Genomic DNA, 24,617 nt, shown 5'->3' on the forward strand with positions numbered 1-24,617 from the left:
GCTGCGGCGCAGCTTGGGCCCAATAGCGGCTGGGACGCTAACAGCGTGGGCGGGGTGGTGGGGTCTGCGCCTGCCCCTGCCCGCCGGTGGCTGCTCCCGGCTCGGGGTGCTGATTAAATACAGCCGGGGCGGTGGAGTAGGGGATCGAGATGGCGCTGGCGGCGGGGAGGCGGCGGCAGCAGGACTTGGAGAACGTGAGTGCGGGCCTGTGTGGTGGGCGGGAGCGGGGCCGGGCGGTGGTTCCGCCTGGGTGACCGGCCAGGCTGCTGTTAGTGGTGGGCGCTGATATGAGGGCGCCTCGCTTTACGCTTCGTCTCTTCCTTCACGTCTTTCCGCTGTTGTCTGTGTCAGGCTTTGTCGTCCTCTTCCGGTCGAGGCGTCTCGTAGATGGCCGCTTCGGAAGTCAGGAGGTGCCGGGGACCCTCCCTGGCTGGGCCGAGCTGCACTCACCCGTCCGAACCTGTAGTACCCCAGTAACTTGGGTGTGCGGCTGTTCTTAATGGTGGTTATTAATTTAATCAAGGCCGTTCCTGTGGATTTAGTTCTTCTGGGTTACCTTCTTCAGCTGACAAGTCCTGTAAGCGTTATCTTTGGTTTATGTGCTGTGAGCACCGCGTGTCAATGATTGTCTACGGCGCCACCAACAAACTGACGAGCAATGTTTCTCTGTAGTCCCACCCCGTGCGGGAAGCCGGGGCGGGCAGGGTTTGCTGCCCCTGGCTCTGCCTGTGCCTGCTTCCTGCCCTTCTGGTGCTGGTGGTCACATGCTGGGAGTGGACCAGGGAGCCAAGAGACTGAAGCCTTAACCCATGCCTGTGGTGACATCATTGCCTAATAGAAAGGCCTGTTCGGTTTTGGGTTTTGTGGTTTAGGTTTTGTTGGTGGAGGTTTGTTTGTTTGGTTTGTTTGTTTTGGGTTTTTTTGCTGTTTGTTTTTTTTAAGGTGTTTTGATGCATCTTAACAATGAAACCTCTGTTTTTCCCAATTAGGACACTTACTAAATTTGTCTTAATGCCAGATTACCTGTGTGGAATCATCATTTGCTTTAGTTCCCTTCCTCCCCACATTGCCTGTAATACCTACTTAGAGAAATTATGTCATATGTCAGAGCTTCTGAATGCTGGTTGTATTTCAGGATGCAAAGATGGACTATAGCTGGTCTAGCAGTAAGTAACATCATCAAACATGTTCTAATAATGCTCTATCTGTGAGGGAGTGTGGTGATCTGGCATAGTATTGCAGAAATGCTGAGCTCACCTGTTCCCCTGAGACAAAGGATACTGGCCTACTGTCATTGTCTTTGGGAGGTGTTAGCTGTTAACTGTGCAATTAATCCTGTGATAGGAAAGAATGAGGCAAGATGTCGCGACTGCTGGAGTGCTTGTCCCGCACTCTTGCTTTTGAAGCTTAAAATTATCCCTGACCCCTGAAAATGGGAGATGAGGAATAGAGGGCATCTATGTGCTCTTTATTTTGGATTTTATGTCGGTGACATAAGAGAAATGCCTTTCGTAAACATTAGTCCTGCAGTAAGAGGTCCTCTTAGCATGCAGGTATTTCAGCAAGGGTTGTTTGCACTTAAAGACCAGGCTAATTAAAAGGCATCAGATGGATGAGGGAGGCCTGTTTACGCTCCTCTATGATTGGGCAAGTGTGGCATTCACAGTACTAAAATAAAAATTATTGCTGACTGAAATTAGCCTTGATGTTCCTTCACTGTAGCTAGCTGTCTGTAGGTGAAATAATATTGGGGAGCCAATCTACAATTGTCCTAGTTAATATGAAGTATAAACCTAGGTCTAATCCTAGAACTTCTTATTGTGTTAGTGCTTAGAAGAATGATATGCCTCATGTCCCTTGAGGCTTATGCTGCTTTCTGCTATGGCAAGGACAAGTTCTCAGTTTAAAACCAGTAAATAACCCAGTGAATCTGGCATGTCTCTCTGAACAGTAAGGACTCTGGAGTGGGATGGAGTCTGCCCTTTTTTATTTCTTTCTGGGCTATGGTTGGGCATCACTCAGGAGAAGAGCAGTCAAAACTTGATTGGGAATCATAGAGTCTTGAATTTATCTTGAAGCAAGCAAATGGTAGCATAGGGCATGACAAGATGCTAAGAGGGGAACTTGTTTCCCTTACTATGTCACTGAATGGGGTTTGAGCATTCATAGTGACTGTGTATTTTCAGCTTAAGGTGGATTGAATGACTTTGCCCTGGACCGGAAGGAGCAGATGTGTAGCAGTGGGGCAAGTTCCTTATCCACAAGGAAAGGGTTTTCCTTCCACCCATACTTAGTTATACTTTTTTTTTAATGAAAGTTACTTCTGGAAACTTACACAGCCACAACATCTTGCTGATTTGTGAAATCAAAGCCCCAGTGCATGGCACTAACATGACAAGTAAGGGCTGCACATGCTTTCTAGTGAAAGCAGAGAATGTCTTGCTTAGCACTTGGTAACATCACCTTCCCTCTGAACTGCTGCTGCTTTCTTTCCTCAGTTCAGTTTCAGCTACTGCTGTGCAGGCATTTTGACATGCCAGTAGTGTCAGTGGCTGAATCACTTGAAACTATACTGGTACACTGCAGCTTTGTTACTGCTTCTAACTGTAGTTGGACAGAAGTAAGAATAACAAGGATTTTTGTAGTACCTGTATAAAGCATATGAGAGTCTTATGATTGTCACTTTTCCCATCTTTTCACATAAACTTACTTCTACTTAAGGCATATCTCAGGAGTGATGCTGAAATGCTTTTAATATACTTTAAAGACTAAGGTTCCTGAAGGCCCAGAGTAATGTTGGGGAGTAAATTAATGTCAGGTTCCTCAGGGACTGAGCTAGCACATAAAGTTATGATGAGCCTAGAATTTAAGAGCTTGTCTGAAGATACTAACCTAGGTAAGTTTTGGGCTGGTTTTTTTTTTTGGTGAGTTGTTTTTTTTTTTTGTGGGATTTCCCCCACCCCTGAAAGCTTGATTTGTTAACAGGAAATTGCTAAAATTTTGTACTTTTAGAGCTTACCTGTTGCTATTACTCATTGCCCTTCCTTTATGTTCCAGGGCTCCCTGGAAATAACACAGAGTTTGGAAGATGATCCACTACTGGATGCACCACTTATATCATCTCATACATTGCATTCCCAACTAAGGCCAAGATTTCATGCTATCCCAGCAGTTCTGCTTGCCAATTTTCTGTTGCTAATACATGTAAGTCTTAAGCATGGTTTCCTTATGAAAACTTGGTGTCACTATTCCGAATTCTTACCATTCATATAGACGGAGTTCTCCTGAGATTTGCATATGTTGTTCTTCCAAACCAGTGAAGCCCTATTTGCCAATGAATTTTGTTAGTGTATGTGTTTATATGCTACATACTGTGTTCTTATTCTGATTGCTTGTCAACACTATGTGCTATGATGCATCTTGTTAGGAAGAAAAGACTTTTAAGTAGCATGCTGTTGGAAATCTACTTGCAGTATTACTGCTGTAGAAGTGCTTAGACTAGTTATAGAGGGCTAAGAATTTTGGTGCCATGCCTCCTTGAGGCTGAGCTTGATTCGGGGGGAAGGTGTAAGATGTTTCTTATGATAACTAAACAAGTAATGTTGGATTTATTACAGGGGTTTTGCAGAGTAGTGAATGGAGAGAGAAAGGAATCCAAATGTTACTTCCTGATCTGACTTCTGGGGATTCTGGGTAAAAGGCACAGATAAAGTAGAAATCTTGTACCTCACAGTAGGAAGGCCTTCTTGAAGCTGATGGGCAGAAGCAGATTCCTGCTTAGTGTGTTTATCCTTGGTAAACTGAGAAGGCTTATTGCTGGCTTTGTATGTGGAAACCAAGCATGAAAGAAGGTTGAAGAGATCTGATGATAGGATCTAACTGAAATGGTACTTGCATGGCACTTACGAACATGATTTATTGGTGGACTTGGCAGTGTTAGATAAACAGTTTCTTATCTTAAGGGTGTTTTCCAACCTAAATGATTCTGTAATGCTGCTAACACTAAAGGTAGTATATGTATAAAGCCAGAGTGCACAAGACATGTATATATGTATTGCTAGCTGTTTCAGAGATTCATTTGCTCTCAAGCAAAAAAAGCCATGCCCAGTGCTCTGCAAGACATGCTCTGCAAGACGTACTCTGCCAGAGCTTTAAAAGCACATAGCAACCTCTAAGGTCTCTTTTTGACCAGCTGCATTAAACTGTTCAAACAATATACCATAGCTTTCTAATTTTTGAAGTAAATGTTTTGTTTGCATCTCAGAGGATCTTAATATTACTACTGTCAAGTAGGCTTAGGAAAGACTTCTGCTGTTCTGCTGAATAAACTTCCAAAATTCCCAGTGGAAACTCTGTATCCAGTCTCACTGCTTTCCCATTCCTCTAGGAGGTGCCATTAGGATGGCACTTGGTCTGCATTAGAAGGTAGATTCTGCTATGGTAGTAAGACGTTTTTCCACCTAGCCTTAGGTCCTTATTATCTACTAACATCATGGATGTAGCCAAATGTCAGTCACCCAGATCCCTGGAAACTGCTGTTTCTTCTGTCCTCACCACTTCCTCTCCTCTCCAAATGGAGAGAAGTGAGGGGAGGTGAAGAGAGAGAAAATTGCTGAGGCCTCTGTCAACACATACTTCTCCAGGTGAAGTGTTGTTGCAGTCGCTGAACATGCTGCAATGGCCAGTTGGTCCTTGGAGCAAAATGGGGAAGTAACATTTTCTGTTGGTGAAATATAACATTATAATTGCCACATAAAATAGTACCATTTGTTGATGGAAAGATGGATGGGGGAAAAATAAGCTTATAGAATTTCTTACCTGGCTGCTTCTGTGAACATCCACAAGCCTTGTGGGATGTGGAGACACCAGGTTAGCTTCTGATTGACAGTCTACCAAAGGGATGAGTATCCTGGAGAAGTTAAACCACCATAGTGTTATGTGGTACTGTTGTAATTAATCTCTAAAGTAATTTATATATAAACTTGGAGCATTTCTTCTCCACCCTACTGTACCAAGAAATGGAATTAGTTGGCAATGTAGCTGGTTTGGTGCAGCTGCCTGGTTACATACAATTCTGAGCTATGTATAGGATATGCTGGAGTGTGATAGGGTGGGGGTTTTGAGTGGCTTTTCTTTTGCCAAGCCTTGCTTATCTGCAGGCTTCTAGCTCCTATCAGGAGAGTCTGGAGAGCAATATGAAGTGTATGGGTTAGAAAATTCCTTTATATTAACCCTGCCTTTCCTTAATCTTCTCTGTGTATGCACATACACAAAACTGAATTTAAATGTGACTTTTTATCTAAATACTTTTTTTATATTGAAATCCTTTATACTGGAGTAAAGCGCATGCTGTTGGACTTTTCCAAAATGTAAGCAAAATCATATTTTTAACAAATGCCACTCTTAATCCCAGCTACGTGTTTCCTCTGTACACATATGCTGCTGTAGCAGATTAGCAGAGCTACAGTGCTAGGCCATTCCTGCTTGCATTGACTTAATGTAGCCATTTTCTGTCTTTAAATAGATTCCAAACAGCTGGAGGGAGTAGAACTGGATGTGTTAACTGTTCTAAAATAGCAAACCAAATAGTAAATGGACTAAAAATGTGGGTTAGCTGGATTATTTTTAGCTTTGTAAGAAAAGGAGGTGGTAAAATAATAGATTAAATAAATGCTTTGAGAAACCACCCTTTTATTTGACTTAATCTAGCAATTTAACCAATCTCAATTTGGGATTTAATTTGTATTTGAAGTAATGGTCTTATCGATAATATAGGACACTTTTTTTTTTTAATTCCCTTCATGCCTTCTGTGTCTGTCCTCTATAGTGCTTCCCTTGGGTATTGGTGATTCTGTGAGTTATTCCCCCTTCTTTCTTCCCTTCCCAGTTGCACGACTCTGTTCACAACCACAGCAAGCTAAGGGCAGTTTGTATTGAGAGTTATTAAGGGTTCTGAAAGGTTAATTTATGTGAATAAAGTTGCTTGAGAAGTAACAAAAAAATGAAAAATGAGTTCAAGAGGGTGGTGGGCTCTTTGTTTCCTTACTTAATTCTGTGGATACATAAGATAGCAAATGAAAATTGGATGCCTTCCTCCATCTTTAGTCTTGATGTGTTTGGTGCTTTTTTTTAAGCTAAGTATACTATAAGTATTAGACTTTTGCAGGCTTGAGGCAAATTGATTTTGTTGTATTTAGAAGTTCTTGATTTACTTCTGTTTTAGTAAGAGTTGTTTTTGTTCTCGGTTCTGTTTTTAAAATATTTCAATTCTGTAGAATGAAGCAGGATGAGAAAGTATCATTCTTATTTACTGAAATGAAAACAGTACTTTGTATGATAAAGTTCTATAAAGACTAAACAAACCCTGTGTTTATACATATATCCCAGATAACATGCACCCAGGACTCTTCCAGTTGGCCAAAAAATTGCTGATGCTGAAAATTTAGAGCAAAGTTTAGAAAACAGAACAAGTTATGGCATAATGACACTAGTCTGAAGCGATAAGTGTATATACGCAATTTGACTATAATCCTTCTAACAAATTCTGAGCAAAATGGGGGGGGGGGAGGTAGTAAATACACTAAAGAGATTGCCAACTGGCAAAGATGCCTACCCAGTATTAATAATTAGCTTTAAATTGCTATAATGTTTCACTTTTTTCTAATGTCAGAATGTAGTGATTATCTTCAATGGGTCCAGTTAAGTGTTGACATTCACTTATGTCAATTTAAAGAAACCTAGACTAAACCAAGAAAATGAGGCTGACTTGCAAAGCAATAAGAAGTGTAACTGAGTCTAAAAAGATGTGGGTTTTTTTTTGGTTTCTTGGGGTTTTTTGTTTTTTTTTGGTTTTTTTTTTTTGAGGAAGTATTCCCCTCAAAGTGAAACAGCATAGAAAAGACGATCTAGAAATATAAGTTCACTGTGAATGGGAGACTTGAGGAACAGTAAAATTGCTTTAGAGGAAATTCTGGGAAGAGTGGTAATTCTCAGCTCTCTTTTGCGGGAAACTGGTTACCATCCTGGAAGGCAATCTTGCTACTTGGCAGTTTCGGTCACCAGTATGTTCCCAGAACGACTTGTAGTGGTTGTAGTAATTGTCTAATGTTTTGTATATTATTTCAACTCTAATAAAATTAATTTAGTAATGTATGATGAATAAATTACATAAGCCTGTCTTTATGTATATATTTTTTATGTATATGTAGTCAAATGTTGACTTTCAGTGGTTTTTCTCTCTTCCAGGTTGCTTTTGTTGTTCTAGCATTTTTAGCAGCCATGTTTTGTTCTTACCCCAATCCAAATCAGGATAAATGCCCTGGAAACTATACTCACCCACTTAAAGTGCAGACTGTCATCATCATTGCAAAAGTAATTCTGTGGACTCTGCATGTTTTTTTTGAACGATACATCCAGCACCATCACAGTAAAGTCAGAAGCAGAGGTTACTTCTCAATATACCGATCCACAAGATGCCTAAAAAGGCTTCCACTGCTGATACACTCCACAGGTAAAGTGAATTTGTTTTCCTGTTTTATTGTTTTGTTTTTTTTTTTATTCTAAGCTTTAAACTATGATACAAGAAAAGACTGAACAGTTTGTTTATAAATCCTCATAGGCAGGTTTTTAAAAGCTCATAATATATAATATGCATTTATATAGGGTATTTTAATCAGGTGGACTTCTTGGCTAGCCTTTCTGGCCTGCCAGATGCATGTTGTAAAGAGCTCTTCTAGTGGAAAAATGAAGTTGAGTAAAACAGCTCGGCATTTGCATCTAGTCTTCAGGCATAAAATGTTCAGCCAGCCAGGTCTGTGTTTGGCTGCCAGTGATCTCAATTTGTGTACTCATATTTGTGTACTCAATTTGTGTACACATATCTAGCTGGATATGTGGGAAGAGTGCTAGTCCTTCCAGGAAGTGTGCTACTTGCTTCAAGCTCATCAGTTCATGTAGAAACAGATGAATTGCCTGTTGTTCAACAGCTGTCTGAAATCAGCAAAATAAGCAATTTGCTGATCTTCAGTGGGGCTGTGTGTAATATTCATCTCTACTTCTGACTGCTTTTTTTTTTTTCCCTCCAACTTTCTATGGAGAAAGGATGGTGTATAAGAGTGGTTTAGCACTGTATATTGTATATTGCGAGTGAAGCCAGAATAAGTGGTGGTACAAGTAACTGGTTGTAGGTTTTCTAACAAACTACCTCAGCAAATATAACTTGAAGGGATTTTTTTTCACATATAAATAGCGGTGGAAAAGGGAACAGTGGTGGCTTTTACAACATTTTTGCCTCTTATAACCCCACCTCTCTCCTGTGGATTTTCTGAATAACTGGAGTAGAAATTTTCTCACGAGAATTGATAAGTTACCTAGTCCTGCTTTATATAAACCTTAGCTTGCTTTCTGCCCAGTCACTAAAAGAGCTACTCAAATGTGCAAAACTTCAGGCTCTGGCCACTAGATAGAGCTCTGAAGATAAAGATGTGTTTGGAGTGCAGTAACAAAGTCAGGCTACAGCTGGCGCTTAAGCTTGTTTCAAAAGGGTAAAAGGGCTACTTCAGTCTAATGCTATTTAGTCTGGAATACTTAGCCCTGTTTGCAGTCTTGGGTGGAGCCCACTGCTCCCCTATCAGACAAATTCTGGGCATGTGTCAACAGTTTAGGTGCAATCAGTTGTGTGCTGTAGACTTTTGATGTAGATCATCTGTAGTTCAGAAGGTGCCTGCCACGCTAATTGCAGCTGATGACACTTCCATCCTGGCAGTTCAGTTATATAATGCAGCATGAAACAGGGCTGTGCAGTTCCCTGGCTACATCAGTGGTCTTAATACAAGTGTCTGGATAAAGCACCAAGTGTATTAACAGAAAAGAAGAGAACCTGTCACACTTGGTATCAAGATAAGAGATTGTGTAAAGAATTAAAAACGTTTTAGGTCTGTAACTCAACACTCTGTGTTCCTTGACCAATTGTTCTCATTTCAGCTAAACTTTCAGTAACTTGTAAGTATTAAAATAGCTAGGCAACTAGAAACCTATGTAAGTATCTCCCTGTGAAATGAAAGTGTTTGCATTTTCGCTCTGCTACCCTCACTTAAATACACTCGAGCCTCCCCCACCTGAAGGAAAACATGCTCTGATTTTGAACTGACTGATCTAAGCTATTAGGAATTGAAAGAAACAAATAGTTTCCAAGCAGTTTTGGGAATGGGTAGCAGAAAGGTTAGAAACTCTTTAAGCCCATACATGTGTATGAGGTATTTTGAGTGCATTTTTTCCACTTGTTTTTTAAGTCAGGAAACCTATAGGAAAACTTGTAATTCTCTACCACTACAAACAAATTCTGAAACAAAACCTCATTTTGCTGCCAGCAGTTGTAAGCTTGCATCACCTATGTTAGGAAACTTCCCAAAGAGGCAGGTATGATATGAAATGAAAAGCATTATGGAGATGTTGCAGGCTAATTCAGACACTGGGAATGAGAGAGCACTAAGTTACTTTCAACAGCTAATGACATTGTTACAACTGTAAAATATTACATTTGTTTTCTAGGTAATACAGCCCTGCTTTTGATTCTGTCAATGCAGCATTCCTTTCCTGACCACAGTAAAGTGTACCTGTATCTTATCCTGGGAGTCCTGGGCCTGGAACTGATTAGCTCACTGACATGCTTAGTGATTTACACAGGTGAGAGAGGCAATTTTTGCCTTCTTGAATGAGACTTACTGTAGCTGCTACTCCACTGTTCTGTTTGCCCTCACAGTAGCTCACTTGGGATACCCCAGGGCATTTTACTGCAACTACAAATGCAGAATGATTCTGTGCTTGTAGAAGGAAAAGTAAGGTAAATCCAAAACAAATGGGAAGGTTTTCAGTCTTGATTTGATTTCCAAGTGCTCCTAAGTAAAGGTTCCATGTTACCTTGAAGCTGTTGATCCAGTGAAGTGGCTATAAAAGTATAATTTTTGCAAAAGCGTTCTGTAAACAGGCTTATCTGTTTAGCAGTGTGTTCTCAAATGCATTCAGCACAAGCTCTGATACATTAAGAGCTATCTGGCTTAATCAGAACTGCTTCTTGGATTTACATGTGGGACTTGCATAGTTGATAATGTGATTGTGCTTTACTCTCCAGTGTTTTCTTCCTTCCCTGATCCCACACAATTCCTCATTGTCACTAAAATGGAATTTCCCTCTACTGAATATTTAAGAAAAAACTGAAAATTAAAAATTGTGGCTTTTGGAATCTGTGCTAATACTGAAATAAGGTACTGCTTCATGAAACTGGGGCATCGCTTTGTACTTCACTGTTGGCTTGTAAGGTTATCTGTTCTTAGATTTGGTGTGAACTTGCCAAGAGTTGGTAAACCTCTTTCCATTAAACTACTGAAGAACTATCTGAAGTTCATTAATAAATGTTTGAACCAGGTAGCTTCCTCTGATCCTATCTTAATGCAAGCCGTAAACCCAAATAATTTTCAACTCTAATGCAAATACCTAGGTTGGGAAAAAAAAGCTAAACACTGGAAAGGTACAAGACACTAAAAAATTCAATATTTTTGGTTACCTGAAGAAAAACGGAGATGTTTACTGTGCAGTCCATGTCTATTTAAGTTATACGCAGTTTCTGCTCTTGAGTTAGTTTATAGTGCTGCTTCCTGATTTACAGGCGCAAACAGGGAGATGATGCCTTAGCTAAGTGGCCTTGGTATCGGTGGTTTCTCTGAGGTAGGGTAGGGAGAGCAAAACTAATGGGCAAAACTTATAGCTTGCTCCTGACTTTTATTCAAATAGTAGGATGGAGAGTGGAAATGCCTCCTTCAGGACTGCATGAAGCTTAAAAAGTAAAAGCCATTTCTGTGATGATGAGATATTTGTCTTAACCTGATTCTTGTGATTTCATAATTGGTAATCTAGGATGCAGTTTTCTTTTGGCGAAGGAAACTTTGCTATCTTCTTAGTAATCTAATGATGCACAAAGAAATGCTGATAAGTAGCTTCGTCATCTAGGGAAAAAAATCTAATAACTCTTCTGCAACAGTAATTGAAATCAAAATGCAACAAGAAATAAGGTCTGGGCTCTAAACTACATCTTCCTCTTACAACTGTGCAGAAGTCTGAATGCTGTAGGCTTTTCTGACTTTCCTTTGAATGGACCAGCGTGGCTCAAGTAGACTGTCCTCTAGAGGAATAAAGGCAATGATGAGGGATCACAAGCATGGCAGTCCTAGAGAACTATTCCAAGAATGCTGGAGATCATCTCTTCTTTGCATAAGCATACTTACTTTCCTGGGAAACTCAGGAAATAAGAGATAAACTGCAGAACTTTAATAGAACCTCAGGAATTCCAGTGAAATGCATTTTTTTTTATTCTTTTTTTCTTCTTCACCCCTGAGGGCTCTTGGAGCTCAAAGAGCTACACTATGTACCTGTTATGCTGGCAGGAAAGGTTAGGTTAAGGTTTGAGCCTTGAATTCCTTAAGAGCTCTCTGTCTTTCTGGTTACTTGTCACCAGAAGGGTCTTGTTTCCTAGCTTGTACTGTGCCAGTTCCTGTGACCATCAGATTCTTTAACCAGCTTATACTAGGAAGTGGTGCAATGTAATGCTTTATTTTCCAGTTTGAGGCTTGGAGGATCTAATGAGCCCTGGAGTTAAGGGGAAGAAGGGGTAGAGCTGCATTAATAGGAAGGAGTAAGGCAGTTCCTTTTTGAAAACAGCTGCCTTATTCCTCATCAGCCTCAAAAGAACAGTGTGAAGCTTCATTCTCTAAATTCTATTGTGCAAAACTAGGGTGAACTCTTACCCTCAATATGAGGCCTTCCAGTCATGCTAGGCTGCCCTTTCCAGTAGGTAGTGTAACTTGTTTTCCATCCATTGCTTACCATGCTGAGTTAAGCTCAGAGACTGCATTTGTGTCTTCTGTGTGCAGTGGTAGGTTGTCTTAGGTTTTTAAGTTTTTAAGCATCAAGCTAAAGCTATACCAAAGAAAACAAATTTATTTGGCCAGTTTTGAAAATAGCTGGAGAATTTGTAGTGGTGACACGGGTGCTCTTTTCTCTGAGCTGAGTATGTGCCTGGATGGAAAAGCATGAAGCTTCTTCAGTAGGATAGTTTTCAGAGCAGTCCTCTGCCCAGGGTTGGTGTGCCCCAATCCAAGGCAAGCACTTAGATACCATTGTTAAGATAGTATCAGCTAATGTTGCTTAACAACAATGGGCAGAGTAAGGTCACTTTGCACTAGGAATTCTTTCTTGTGTTAGTATGTTACTCCTCAGTTTTGGAGGGAAGGTAGCACCAGTTCATAGACTCCTCCCCCCCCCAGTGGAATTATTAGTTAACTAACAGCATGAGGTGTAAATTCTTACCTGTAGAAGGTTGATGTATCTTATGAATTGTATGCTGCCTAATGTCCTGTGAAGTACTACTGCCTTTTAAAAAAAATATTTCCGTTCAGCAGTGTGTGTATATATAGCTGTAGGATGCAGAGGCAGGGATTCAGAAATATACAGGGAGTTGCTATGATTGACTTATAACAGGCTTGACATATATAAATTGCTCAAGTGAGGTAAATGTGCATGGAATGAAGTATGATACAGACAGCTCTAAATGTCAGCTTACTATTCTAAGTTTGTTATTGATAGGACAGGGAGTCAGGCTTTAAAAGGTTTACTAAATATATGTATTTAATGACTTTCTTACATACTTCTAATATCACTTGAATAAAAGACTAACATTCCCACAAACAACTCATGTTGGGAATTCCACATCCATTCCTTCATGGCTTTATTTGTCGAGGAATACTATCATAGAAATAACTAACCTTTGAGCCTAACTTGTAGTTAACCTCTGGAGGGTCTTAGCATTGTTTTAGCAGGGTGGCCTGTAGTAAACCCCATCATATTATTGACTTGTAAGGACAGTCTTACTCTGCTGCAATAGTGTGGATTTCTCATGGAGCTGGACTGTAATTAGATGTATTTCTTCACAAGCAGCCTGACCTGCAGAGTCCTGAAATACGTACTCCAGATCTTTCAGTACATTTCCTGAATCAGAATCTTATGTTGGATGGTTTCAAATGTTTTCAGCTTCCTTCCAGAAATAATGCAAAGGGTATCTACAGCTTCTCTTGCCCCTACCCATTCACATTCCACATCAGTTTAAATTGAGTCTTAAACTTCTGATAGCCAGCACTGCAAGGTTCACAGTGTGAAGCTGAACTGAGCCCCTCCAGCTTTCTGTAACAAGTCTGCCCTAGTTTTAGCGCCGGCAGACAAGCTGTGCTTCATTAGAGGCACTCTGGTTAAAATGGTATTTATCAAAGAGTTTAACTTAAATTCTGACCTAGATATTGGTATCTATGGCAGGTTGCTTAATTTGTGGCCTGAATTTGGAGACTCAAATCTCAGTACCCTCTCAAAGGCAACTGAGTTTTCACTCTCTCTTAGGCGATAGATTAAATTTTACAGTACACTCAAGCTTCCCCCCATTTATGCTTTCTCTGTGGTCATTTAAGCACCAGGACTAAGGAGAAGGAGGGAAAAAAAAACAAAACAGTACAAACAAAAAAAAAAACCCAACTACACACCCCTCCAGCCCTCCAAGAAAAAAAAAAATATCCCACCCCTAACTTGTATTCAAAGCCATTCCAGAAATGGAGCAGATAGAGATTCTGCTTTTTTCTTTCCTTCCTCCCCACTCCCTTGATTCCCTTATCGTCTTTCCATCTCCTATCCTAAGGCAATCTTATAACCATCTCCTTTAGATTTTTTTTGTATTTAAAATTTTGGAGCCTGGGGTAAAGCTTTTCTTGTTTGGGGTTTTGGGAATTTTTTTTTTGGTTGCTTTCCAACTAATTTATGAAACTTTGTTGCAGTGAAGATAAGCAACTTCAATCGTGCCAAGCCAAGACCTGACATAATTGAAGAAGAAAAGATGTATGCCTACCCAAGTCACATTACCTCAGAAATTGGTTTCAGGTGAGATTTTCTATGTTAATCTTGTGCTGTGTTCAGCCGTAGCATATAAGTAATGCTGGCTGCTGTAATTGCATTACATTCTGTAGTCTTGTATAATCTTAAATATGGCAACCAAAGAAGAGGTGGGACTAATAGGTCTGGAGTAAACTATACACTTAGGACTGCTATTTTATGGGCATAAATGAGAAGCAGCACAACCCTGTACTTTCTACATAGTAACTGTAGTTTGTTATGATACAGAAATCTTCAAACATGAGGGCAGAAGTTACTCTACCATTTATGGCTGTTTGCATAAATCTTTAACAGAAATAACTGTGCTTAATCTGGTTAGCTGACTTTATATGGGAGTTTGAGGAAAGTTACTGGTGTCCTATACTGTTACTTAAAGTATGCCTACAGAAGCCTAGCTTCTTCAGCCAGTTCTTTCAGGGAAGGAAATATATTATGGGCAGTTGATACATGAAGAAAGCTTTGCAGCTTTGTTCTGTGCCAGCAGTTGGACATTAGATTCTAGCAAGGAATTTGGAATATATTTACAGTTTGGGAAGGAACTTTTAAGGTGGGTAGGGTAAGAGGAGGTAAGGAAACACAGTGAGACAAGCTATTCAACAGGAAGCTCTCAAGCACTGAGACTGATTGCTTGTTGGGCCTTTGTACCTTCTCACTGCTTGAACATCTTCCAGTTACTGACATGAGTCTAATGTGACTTAAAAAACAAAAATGAATATGGATTTCCATATAGGAATTTACTTAGGAGTTTTCTAATCCAGCATGACTTGCTTTTTGCTGCCTTGGTAAAAAGTGGAAGTGCAGTGATGACTTATACTCGGCACTTCCCTTGGTGTGACAAATGCAACACACATATGCTTTTATGGAACTTGGAAGTAGATGTCCAGGATACAGGAAGGATTTACAGTTGTCTTGATTTTTGATACAATGTCTGACTTCCATCTTGATATAAGCACCATAGTGAATGCACGGTGGATCTCATTCCTTTCTCAGTCAGCTTCTCCCCTGAGAAATCCGTGAATGCCCAGGGAATGAGTCTGCAACAATGACCATTTGAGGAAAAGACTGATTATTTTTGATTAAAGAGTGCAAACTTCCTCTAAGAACTGATTGCAAAACAGTTACTTTAATTCAGCTCTATACAACTCTGCCTCTCCATCCCTTGAGAGTTAAGGTCTATTGAAAAGTGAATCCTGTCAGCCCTTCAGTTGACCCTGGTTATAGAATGTTTTTTTTAATATGACCTCTACGACCTATGCTGTTGACCAGGACCTCTTCTGGTGCTTTAAGTTGATACTGCACATTACTGGTTACTGTTGCAAGGTTTTTGTCTAGAAAACATGTTTTCTTCAGTTTTTCCAGTTTAGCTGGAAGGAAGTTTTTAATTGGATCAAAGCTTTTTTCCACTCCAGCTGTCATCAGCATTTTTGAAGAACTGATGCTGTTATTGTGAAAGATATCGCTGTATGTAGTAGTATCATGTATACTGCTGCAGGTTAGTCAAGAAAGCTATTGTGCACAGCTTATGATCCCTGCTGCTGAATAAAAATACTGTGCCTGCTTAAAATAAACTTCTTAATGCTTGTGTAAAAGGTGCCATGGGTTTCTTTGTTAGTACAATTCTAGCATGTCTTGCTCAAGAACTTTAAGTTTGTTAAACAGTAAGAACCCTCATACTAGTTAAGCTTTTCTGTAGCTGTCTACCTGGAAATGCATAACCTTATTGTGTATCTATGGCATGACGTTTAGCCAAACTTTTTCTGCCTTCTCATGCAAAATGGAAGTTAAACGTAAAGATGTAGGTTTCCCTCCTCCCTCAAAAGTTGGTCGAGATCAAGAAAAGTAAAACTGAAGAAAGTAACTTCTTTAAGTATTAATTAGTTGACACTTCATCTATTGGAAAGTTGCTGTTATTGAAATCTGTATTTTTATTTCAAGGGAAAATTCAAGTTTAGAAGAGATAGTTGAAAAGCAAGGAGACGTAATAGAGTATCTTCAGCGACACAACGCACTGCTCAGCAAGAGACTGTTGGCGCTAACATCTCAGCAGATTAAAACTTAACAGAATTTCCTGCTGGAGCTCTAGAGGGAACATGAGGTAATGTAATATCCAGACAGATTTGTACAGATGACTCTGCTTCAATCATATTTCACGTTTTGAACTAGAAATGGAAAGATGAGCTCTGCGTACACTATATACCTGTTACAACTGGACACTCTGGCTCTCCTCAAATCATCAGTGCTGAGAAAAAGTTCCGGAGCTTCATGGAATTTTTAATTCCTAACAGGTTAAAGTTGGACTGGGAGTAAGGGTTTAATGTTGTTCAATTGTTGCTATTATTTTGTACTGCTGTAACCTTTAAGCTTCAAACTACCAAGTATTTTTATATTTTTAGAATACAGATTTGTTATCTAGAAAAATCTGATGTTGCAAAGGATGTCCTTTCAGTTCCTAGTGCTGAAGCTGAGGCTAGATGTGGTCTGTCACAGAGTCTCATTACTTCTAATGTTAGAGGTGGTGCACTTCAGTAATCCTATACAAGGTAGATTCTTTCTAGATCAGACTCCTTTTCCCTTTTTGTCAAGGAGAGGAATGAAACTGTTACTTGTGCCAGTGGGGAAATTTGGCATCTGATTTAGGAGTTAAAAAATAGTGGTAGGTGTCCTAGAATAGCAGATTTCACAAGTGTGTGGTACAAAATAATGCCATGATAAGCAATATGAGCAGTTGGTCAGAATTCTGACTTGAAAACCTGTAAGAGGGATCTTCAGGGATGATGACTTTCCCATTACTAGGAGTCTGTGTTCAGCTAATGATCAACAAGATTCCTGCCAACTGAACTAACTTAATACAAAAATACTTGAGTAAGATGTTTTGATGTTGTAACTAACTTGTGTTGAATGTATTTAAAGATCCTGTTAAAGATGCATCAGGTACATCTTTCCTCCTTCTTTTGACTCTTCAAAAAAAAATATCAGCATCTTGATTTAAAGTTAAATGTATGTGGGGAGGTGAAAAGCAGCAGAAGACAGGTCTTTCAGAAGTTGAAGAAACAAGAATTTTTGGTTCTATTCATGGGCTTACTGTGAATGCAGGTGGAAGAACAGTTCTGTTCTGGGTATTACTTTTGTCTACCAGTGTAGACCAAGAACTATTTTAGAAGCCAATGCCTCTGTGGGGACAGGGTAATTGCTAGTCAAAACTGAGAAGGCAGCTTTCATGAGTGGCCTTGTGCTTGAATGTAAGAAAAACAAAAGAAAATGAATCCATCCTACTGTGTCCTAGAGCACAACTTTAGAAATAACCAAATGTTTAATTAGCAACAAACATGGGGATTGTCCCCATGGAATACAATAAATATTGGAGGGTTTGCTGCTATCCAACACTAGACTGTTCTCTTTAACTGTTTTTTCTAGAAAATGCAGCCAAGATTTTATAGTGTATCCGTAAGGAATACAAATGTGTTTTGTTTTTAGAACTCAAATTTTGATGTGATTGTATGTATCAATTTGTATGATTTCTATGAAAAGCAGTAAAATGTGACTGTGAAGCTCACGCACAATAAATGCAACTAAGGAAGAATGTGAATCCTGTCATTTCTAGGCTCATGTACAGCTGGTGAAGACTTCCAGACTGTGCTGATTTTGCTATGCTGGAGTTCTAGCAGCACAATTCTGCTGCTTAAACTAGCCAAAACCTGTTATGACAAGGCTAGCTGAGTTCTTGTTCTGAAGCTTAGGTTCAGTTTTTTTTTTTTCCTGGGTATTGTTTTGCCATCACACTTCAGGCTTTCTCTGCTACTCTTATTTTTCTCAGAGAAATTCCTCTTTTTCATAGAGGAATAGCTTCATAGTGTAGCAGAACAACTTCACTGTATTTTGAGGGCATTGCTGATACTGTCCTTCTCTCCTTCATGACTGCTTAAGGAGAAACTTGGATTAACCAGCAGTACTGCTTTCTATGGAGCATGCCCGCTGAAAAGTGGAGTGCAGGTTGCTGTTATGTGAACATGTTGCCTTTTGTAGTTCATAGCTCTTAAGTACACAAATTATCAACAACTTGCAACAATGAACCCCCATTTTTATATCAGCTATTACACTGCCACTGTGTCTTGTTTTGTTAGTATCTTTAAGCTTAAAAATAAAGGGGGGTTTCACGCCTGTGCAGGGCACAGATCACATCAGCTCACCCTGAACACTTTCTACCAGCTGGCCATGGTAGGACTATGAAGAGTTGAGTGGGAGCTACCAGAGCATGGCAAGGACAGCGCACACTGAGAAGTGTGTGTCAGCTCTCAGGCCCTTGCTGGCATCTTTGCACCAGATGGTGCAAAAACAGCCCCTGCTGCACTCTAGGGGCAGGTAACCACCAGCAGCTCCCTGCCTGGGCACAAGGTGCATGGTCATGCTACTTGCTTTGTATGATGTCAAGGCAAAACAGTGTGGTGTGGCATGCTGGATGTTGTAGACTTGCTCAGTGGTGGACACCCACTTCTTCCTGCCAGTGTGGACTGGCCTGTGGCTAAGCTTATCAGTCTACAGTGGGTGGTGGTGGCAAAGCTGATAAGGGAGACTCAAGTGTGCCTGTTGGTGCTCAAAATGCAACATTTAAGGGACAAATATCATGTTCTGATAAACAGCATGTTCTGTAAGCAAGAGAAAGCTCAGTTGCAGCCTTGCAGCATCTGATGTACCACAGCTCTGAAACTGGATGCAGAGTCCTAATTTTTCAGGTTATGTTGCATATTGCTTACTGGAAACTTCTCTGCTGGTACAAGCTTAGGTGCTGAGTGTAGCAGGGGCCAGTGCTGTCTGACCAGCTCCAAAGCAATCCATGGCTCATCAGTGTTGCACCTGGGGTGACTGTCCCTGCAGCATCAGTACCTGATCACAGATTGGATCTTACTGCCTGAAGTAAAATCCAGTGTGCTGCATGCTCAGAAGGCAGTAAAGCATTAGGTTCAAATTTTGGGTGGGAGAAGGGGCAAGGGGAGAGAAGTACCACCTTGTGAACTCAGTGTTCTGCTGCAAATCAGCATTTTGCTAACTACCAATGCAGCCTCTCAGGCATGGCACACCTGCACATATGAGAATATAACTGAAGTTAAACAGCTGAAGAAATTGGTGATGCTCTTTATGTAACTATAGCTGCTGAAATGCCATAAATGTTTGCAGGTCTGTGATCTTAAGTTGGTTGAAATCCACTAGACCATGCCATGGTAGAAAACATAATGAAGAAGGAATGTTCCCCAATATATGTTGCAACTGTATCTTAAAGTATAAAAATGTATTCCTTTGGGTTTTATTATTTTTCAGTTGGTACCCTCCAGCAGCTTTTAATTCCTGTAGGAAAAACAATGTAGACGTGTTTCAGGTTAGAGAAAACTAGTATTTCACACCACCTAAGAAACAAAAGACTCGGGGTTGCCACCTAAATGTTCACATTAGGTTTTTTTAATGATTTCTAGATGAAATGCTAAAACAAAAGAAAAAAAAATTATAATCTTTTGTGAATGCTCATGATGTATAAGGCGGGGGAGGGGGAAGTCAGTATTTGTGGGCTTTTATTCTGAATAACTCATAGGGGAAATTCTATACAAGCACTTCAGTGTTTCACCTCAAAGGAAATCATTGATTGTAACAGGATTTTCACGCTTTAAGGTTCTGCTACAATATGCAGTTAAGGTCATTCTTAATCTAAAAAGGAAAGTTGTATCAAGGACTGAAGGTACTTGGCATTACAGCATTCTAACCCTGAGTTAACTCCAGATGCATGAAAAAGCGTCCTCAGCTGTTGGAATGAGTTGGGCTTTTAGGTGTTATTGCTAACTGAGGATACAGGTTGTGCTTTTGGAATGTTTCCCATTTTGCACAAATATTTTGCAGCTGACCACCAGCAAGAAAGATAAAGGTCATCACAGTAATAAGAGATCAATATGCTAATTGTACTGTCTGATTGTAGTCAAATGTTTGAAACTTATTTACCACGCTAATGCTTCTTCTGAGTGATGTTGATATACATCTTATGTAACCCTTAGCAAAACTTGGCTTTGTGTGTAGGGACACAAAGATATTTATAGCATACGTATGTGGCGTAAGGGAAATATTTCCAGTCTTTATTCTTCTATAATTTCCTTTTTTTTCTATACTGGAAAGGGAAGAGGTGAATTGTTTATTATCCTTTGGGAACGCACTAATCGGCTGTTTCTCACCACAGCCTTACATTTGCTTCTCTTTCCTGTTGACCTGCTGTTACATCATTTTGTATTTCACTCTAAGCCAGCTAATATAATTTAAAAAAGTCTTAAACTGACTTTCAAATAAATTTACACACACACACACTTAAAAACTGTAAGACAGAATACTTCTTATTTTCACAAACTGACATTTTGCCCTTTGGAGTTCGAGGTCTGAATCTACTGGAATTGAGTCTTGATTGTTTTGATTGCACCCATGTAAGCATCAATTCTGGTTTTCAACATACAGCAATTTGTATTTGTACAAACATTCTTTTAATTGTACACTCGTGCACACAAAATGTTCAGTCAGTTCAGCTGTTGTAGCGCTGTGTCCATGTGCTTCATGTTTATGTAAGTATCACAGTATCACAGTATGTTAGAGATTGGAAGGGACCTCGAAAGATCATCTAGTCCAATCCCCCTGCCGGAGCAGGAACACCTAGATAATGTTACACAGGAATGCGTCCAGGCGGGTTTTGAATGTCTCCAGGGAAGGAGACTCCACAACCTCCCTGGGCAGCCTGTTCCAGTGTTCCGTCACCCTCACTGAGAAGAAGTTTCTTCTCAAGTTTAAGTGGAACCTCTTGTGTTCCAGTTTGTACCCATTACCCCTTGTCCTATCATTGTTTGCCACTGAGTAGAGCCTGGCTCCATCCTCGTGACACTCCCCCTTTATATATTTATAGACACTGATAAGGTCACCCCTCAGTCTCCTCCAAACTATAGAGACCCAGCTCCCTCAGTCTTTCCTCATAAGGGAGATGTTCCACTCCCTTAATCATCTTAGTTGCCCTGCGCTGGACTCTCTCCAGCAGCTCCCTGTCCTTCTTGAACTGAGGGGCCCAGAACTGGACACAATATTCCAGATGCGGTCTCACCAGGGCAGAGTAGAGGGGAAGGAGGACCTCTCTCGACCTACTAACCACCGCCCTTCTAATACACCCCAGGATGCCATTGGCCTTCTTAGCCACAAGGGCACAGTGTTGGCTCATGGTCATCCTGTTGTCCACTAGGACCCCCAGGTCCCTCTCCCCTACACTGCTCTCTAACAGGTCGTTCCCCAACCTATACTGGAACCTGGGGTTGTTCCTGCCCAGATGCAGGACTCTACACTTTCCCTTGTTATATTTCATCAAGTTACTCCCTGCCCAACTCTCCAGCCTGTCCAGGTCTCGCTGGATGGCAGCACAGCCTTCTGGCGTATCAGCCACTCCTCCCAGCTTAGTGTCATCAGCAAACTTGCTGATAGTACACTCAATTCCCTCATCTAAATCATTGATGAATATATTAAATAATACCGGTCCCAGTACTGACCCTTGAGGCACTCCACTAGTTACAGGCCTCCAACTAGACTCAGCCCCATAGACTACAACTCTCTGGCTTCTCTCCTTCAGCCAGTTCGCAGTCCACCTCACTACCTGATCATCCAGTCCACACTTCCTCATTTTAGCCGTGAGGATGCTGTGGGAGACTGTGTCAAATGCTTTGCTGAGGTCAAGGTAGACCACATCCACCGCTCTGCCATCATCCATCCACCGTGTTATTTCCTCATAAAAGGCTAAGAGATTGGTCAAGCATGATTTCCCCCTGGTGAAGCCATGTTGACTGCCCCTCATAACCTTCTTATCCTTGATATGCCTTAAGATGGTACCAAGGATAAGGTGTTCCATCACTTTCCCAGGGATGGAGGTGAGGCTGACCGGTCTGTAGTTACCCGGGTCCTCCTTCTTGCCCTTTTTGAAGACTGGAGTGACATTTGCTTTCCTCCAGTCCTCAGGCACCTCTCCCGTTTCCCAAGACTTGGTAAAGATGATGGAGAGTGGTCTAGCAATGACTTCCGCCAGTTCCCTCAGCACCCGCGGGTGCATCCCATCTGGACCCATGGATTTATGGATGTCCAGATTGCTCAACTGGTCTCTAACCCATTCCTCATCGACTAAGGCAAACCGCTCCGTCGACCTGACTTATCATACTGTTCTCATAGAAAATTGCTTTTACCAAATGAATTAAATGAAAAGGGCTAGTTTGGCAACAAAGTCAAAAGCAAGTCCAGTTCAGCTGAAAACAAGCTCTAACTCTGTGGGAGCAGGACTTCAGTACCAGTGTTGTGGTGTGCTGTAATGGCAACTTAGCACTTAAATTTATTGACAGTGTCCAACAACCAAACTACTGCATATTTTAGCTTCTGCTACCCTTCAGACTACTATAGTTTTTTCTCCTTGAATTTGTACGAACATCCAGATTTCAAGATTTAACATAGAGGCAATTCAAAATCTTGGTTATTCAAGGCATGAAGACAAAATATAGTCTGGGTTCTGCTGTAATACCGTGGGCTCATGATGCTGTCTTACAGCATGCTGTGATTACACCAACCAATAGTTTTAAACCAAGTTCTTTCTATATAGTTTTCACTAGAATTTCTTATTTTTAATAAGATAAAAAAGTCAGGAAAAAATTTCCATGAAAACTACTGTTTATTGGTGTCAGAAATTGAGTAAGAAAAATGCTTACACAGCAATTCCATGTGAATCTACAGGGAAACTAGACAAACCCTACATTTTTCTCTTGCTGCATTGACTTTGACAGCCAAAGAATATAAATTTTGCAAAGTATAAAAAGTTTATTTAAAATAGGATGTTATTTGAACTGCATACCATCTTTTTACAAAATATACAATCAACCAGCTCATTGATACTTATCTATCAAAAATCACAATCAGTGCCTTTTTCAAAGATTTTATGATATGAGCATGTCTAGAAAGAACAAACATTTAAAATAATTTTGTAGACTGACAATGGGCTTCCTAGGGCACTTTGGTACTCGTTTTGTTTTACATCTGTAAAGGAATGCACATATATAGCTCTTCACTAAGATACATTATGCTTTTCATATGATTTTATCAAAGTTAACTGAACTATGGTTATATAAAATATCCAGTGCCACACTAAATCCATATACCCATTTATAACTGTTAAAAAAAAAAAGTTACTCTTTGCCATTCTCGCTTTCTCATACTCTTTATCTGTACTTCTAAACAGAGATAGTGATGGATATATATGAAAAGCCAAGTTAAATAATAATAATAAAAAAATAGTGGTAGTTGCGTCTGATTTTGGAAAACTTGCTTTATTTTTTTTTTATTTGTTTGTTTGTTTTGGGTTTGTTTTTTTTCCTCAAAATTCCAAAGGTTTATCTGCAGGACTGTTGGTATACATAAGTTTGACCATCTTCTCATGATTTTCTAGAACTCTAGAATAAGGTGTGATGGGGATTTTATGTGTGGGTTTTTTGTTTTGTTTTTGTTTTTTTTTTTTCTCTCCCTATGCAGAGACATTTGAGACTTCTGTGAAGCTCTTCCAGGGTGAATCTGATTCAGGTTTCAAATTCTTAGAGATGATCAGAAAGTTTCAGCTGCCTGCTTTTCTTGATTACTGTTCTTATTAGAAACCATGTTGCAAGACAAAAATCTGATACTGGATTTAAACCATGTCACTGCTGATCTTCACTCATCTTTAAACAACTTATAAAAAATGTGGACATTGCAACGCTAGTATTATGACTTAAAAATCTGGGTATGACTTATTTCAGATTTGGTTTAGTTTTGCTAATGAAAGGGCTACCGTGTTTTCCTTTATATGCAGGTTCAGAATTTCTGGTGATATAAAAACATGCAAAATGTATATTTTTGAAAACAAACCGTAAAATAAAAGCTCACTGTATTTTTGACCTCCAGGACTGAAAAGAACAGCCTGTTTTCTGTTTGAAGTTCTCATTCATTGTAGTGCTGTGTTTCAGATATCCCATTCATTTAAATTACAGGAATAGAGTACTACGCAACACTGGGGTTCACCAAACAAAGGTTTCTTTTCAAAGGTCTATTTTTATGCTCTATGTATAATACTGTAGTGGGTATTTTAGGAAAACTATTATTAAGCAAATAGTTCTATAGTTCTGAATTTTCAAGTACGCTTCAGCTGTCTGGTTTGGCAGCCCAGTTTAAGAAAACAAATGATAGGCTTTGCAGTAACAGCTCATTAGACAGGAAGATGGGCTTGACCTTAAGGCCTGAGTTCAGGGATACAAGTTATCAAAGTTTTGCATGACCCTTGGCTAATCTCTTATCTCCATGTGCTTCAATTCTCTATCTATAGAATGAGGGATAATACTTTCTTCGCTTTCTTACATTGTAAACTCCTACTGTGCTTACTATACATGAAGCCAGTAGGACCAGTACTGTAGTGATGACTTTGGTACTATTACAGTAATACATTCTACGTTATTGTTAAGGCAATTCCATAAAGATGTAACGTTAGCTGTAAAAATATAGCTGTATATATTATTAATATATAAAAGTATTAACAAAAAACTGGACTTTGCAGTTCTGTGCTGGAGTCTAAT

General features: G+C 40.0%; 1 protein-coding gene across 1 annotated transcript; it reads left to right on the forward strand.

The window, feature by feature from the left end:
* Nucleotides 1-287: 287 nt before the first annotated feature.
* On the forward strand, nt 288-17,563 carry TMEM192 (transmembrane protein 192). Its single transcript, XM_061445194.1, has 6 exons — nt 288-473; nt 3,013-3,204; nt 7,246-7,510; nt 9,550-9,684; nt 13,869-13,971; nt 15,919-17,563. The coding sequence occupies exons 1-6, from the start codon at nt 288-290 to the stop codon at nt 16,040-16,042; spliced, it is 1,005 nt and encodes a 334-aa protein (XP_061301178.1). The 3' UTR covers nt 16,043-17,563.
* The last annotated feature ends 7,054 nt before the right edge of the window (nt 17,564-24,617 follow it).

This window comes from Pezoporus flaviventris, unplaced genomic scaffold (genome assembly GCF_033815535.1).
Source record: "Pezoporus flaviventris isolate CSIRO_AGI_PZ_B2104156 unplaced genomic scaffold, CSIRO_AGI_Pfla_v1 ptg000002l, whole genome shotgun sequence".
NCBI classification, from domain to species: Eukaryota; Metazoa; Chordata; class Aves; order Psittaciformes; family Psittacidae; genus Pezoporus; species Pezoporus flaviventris.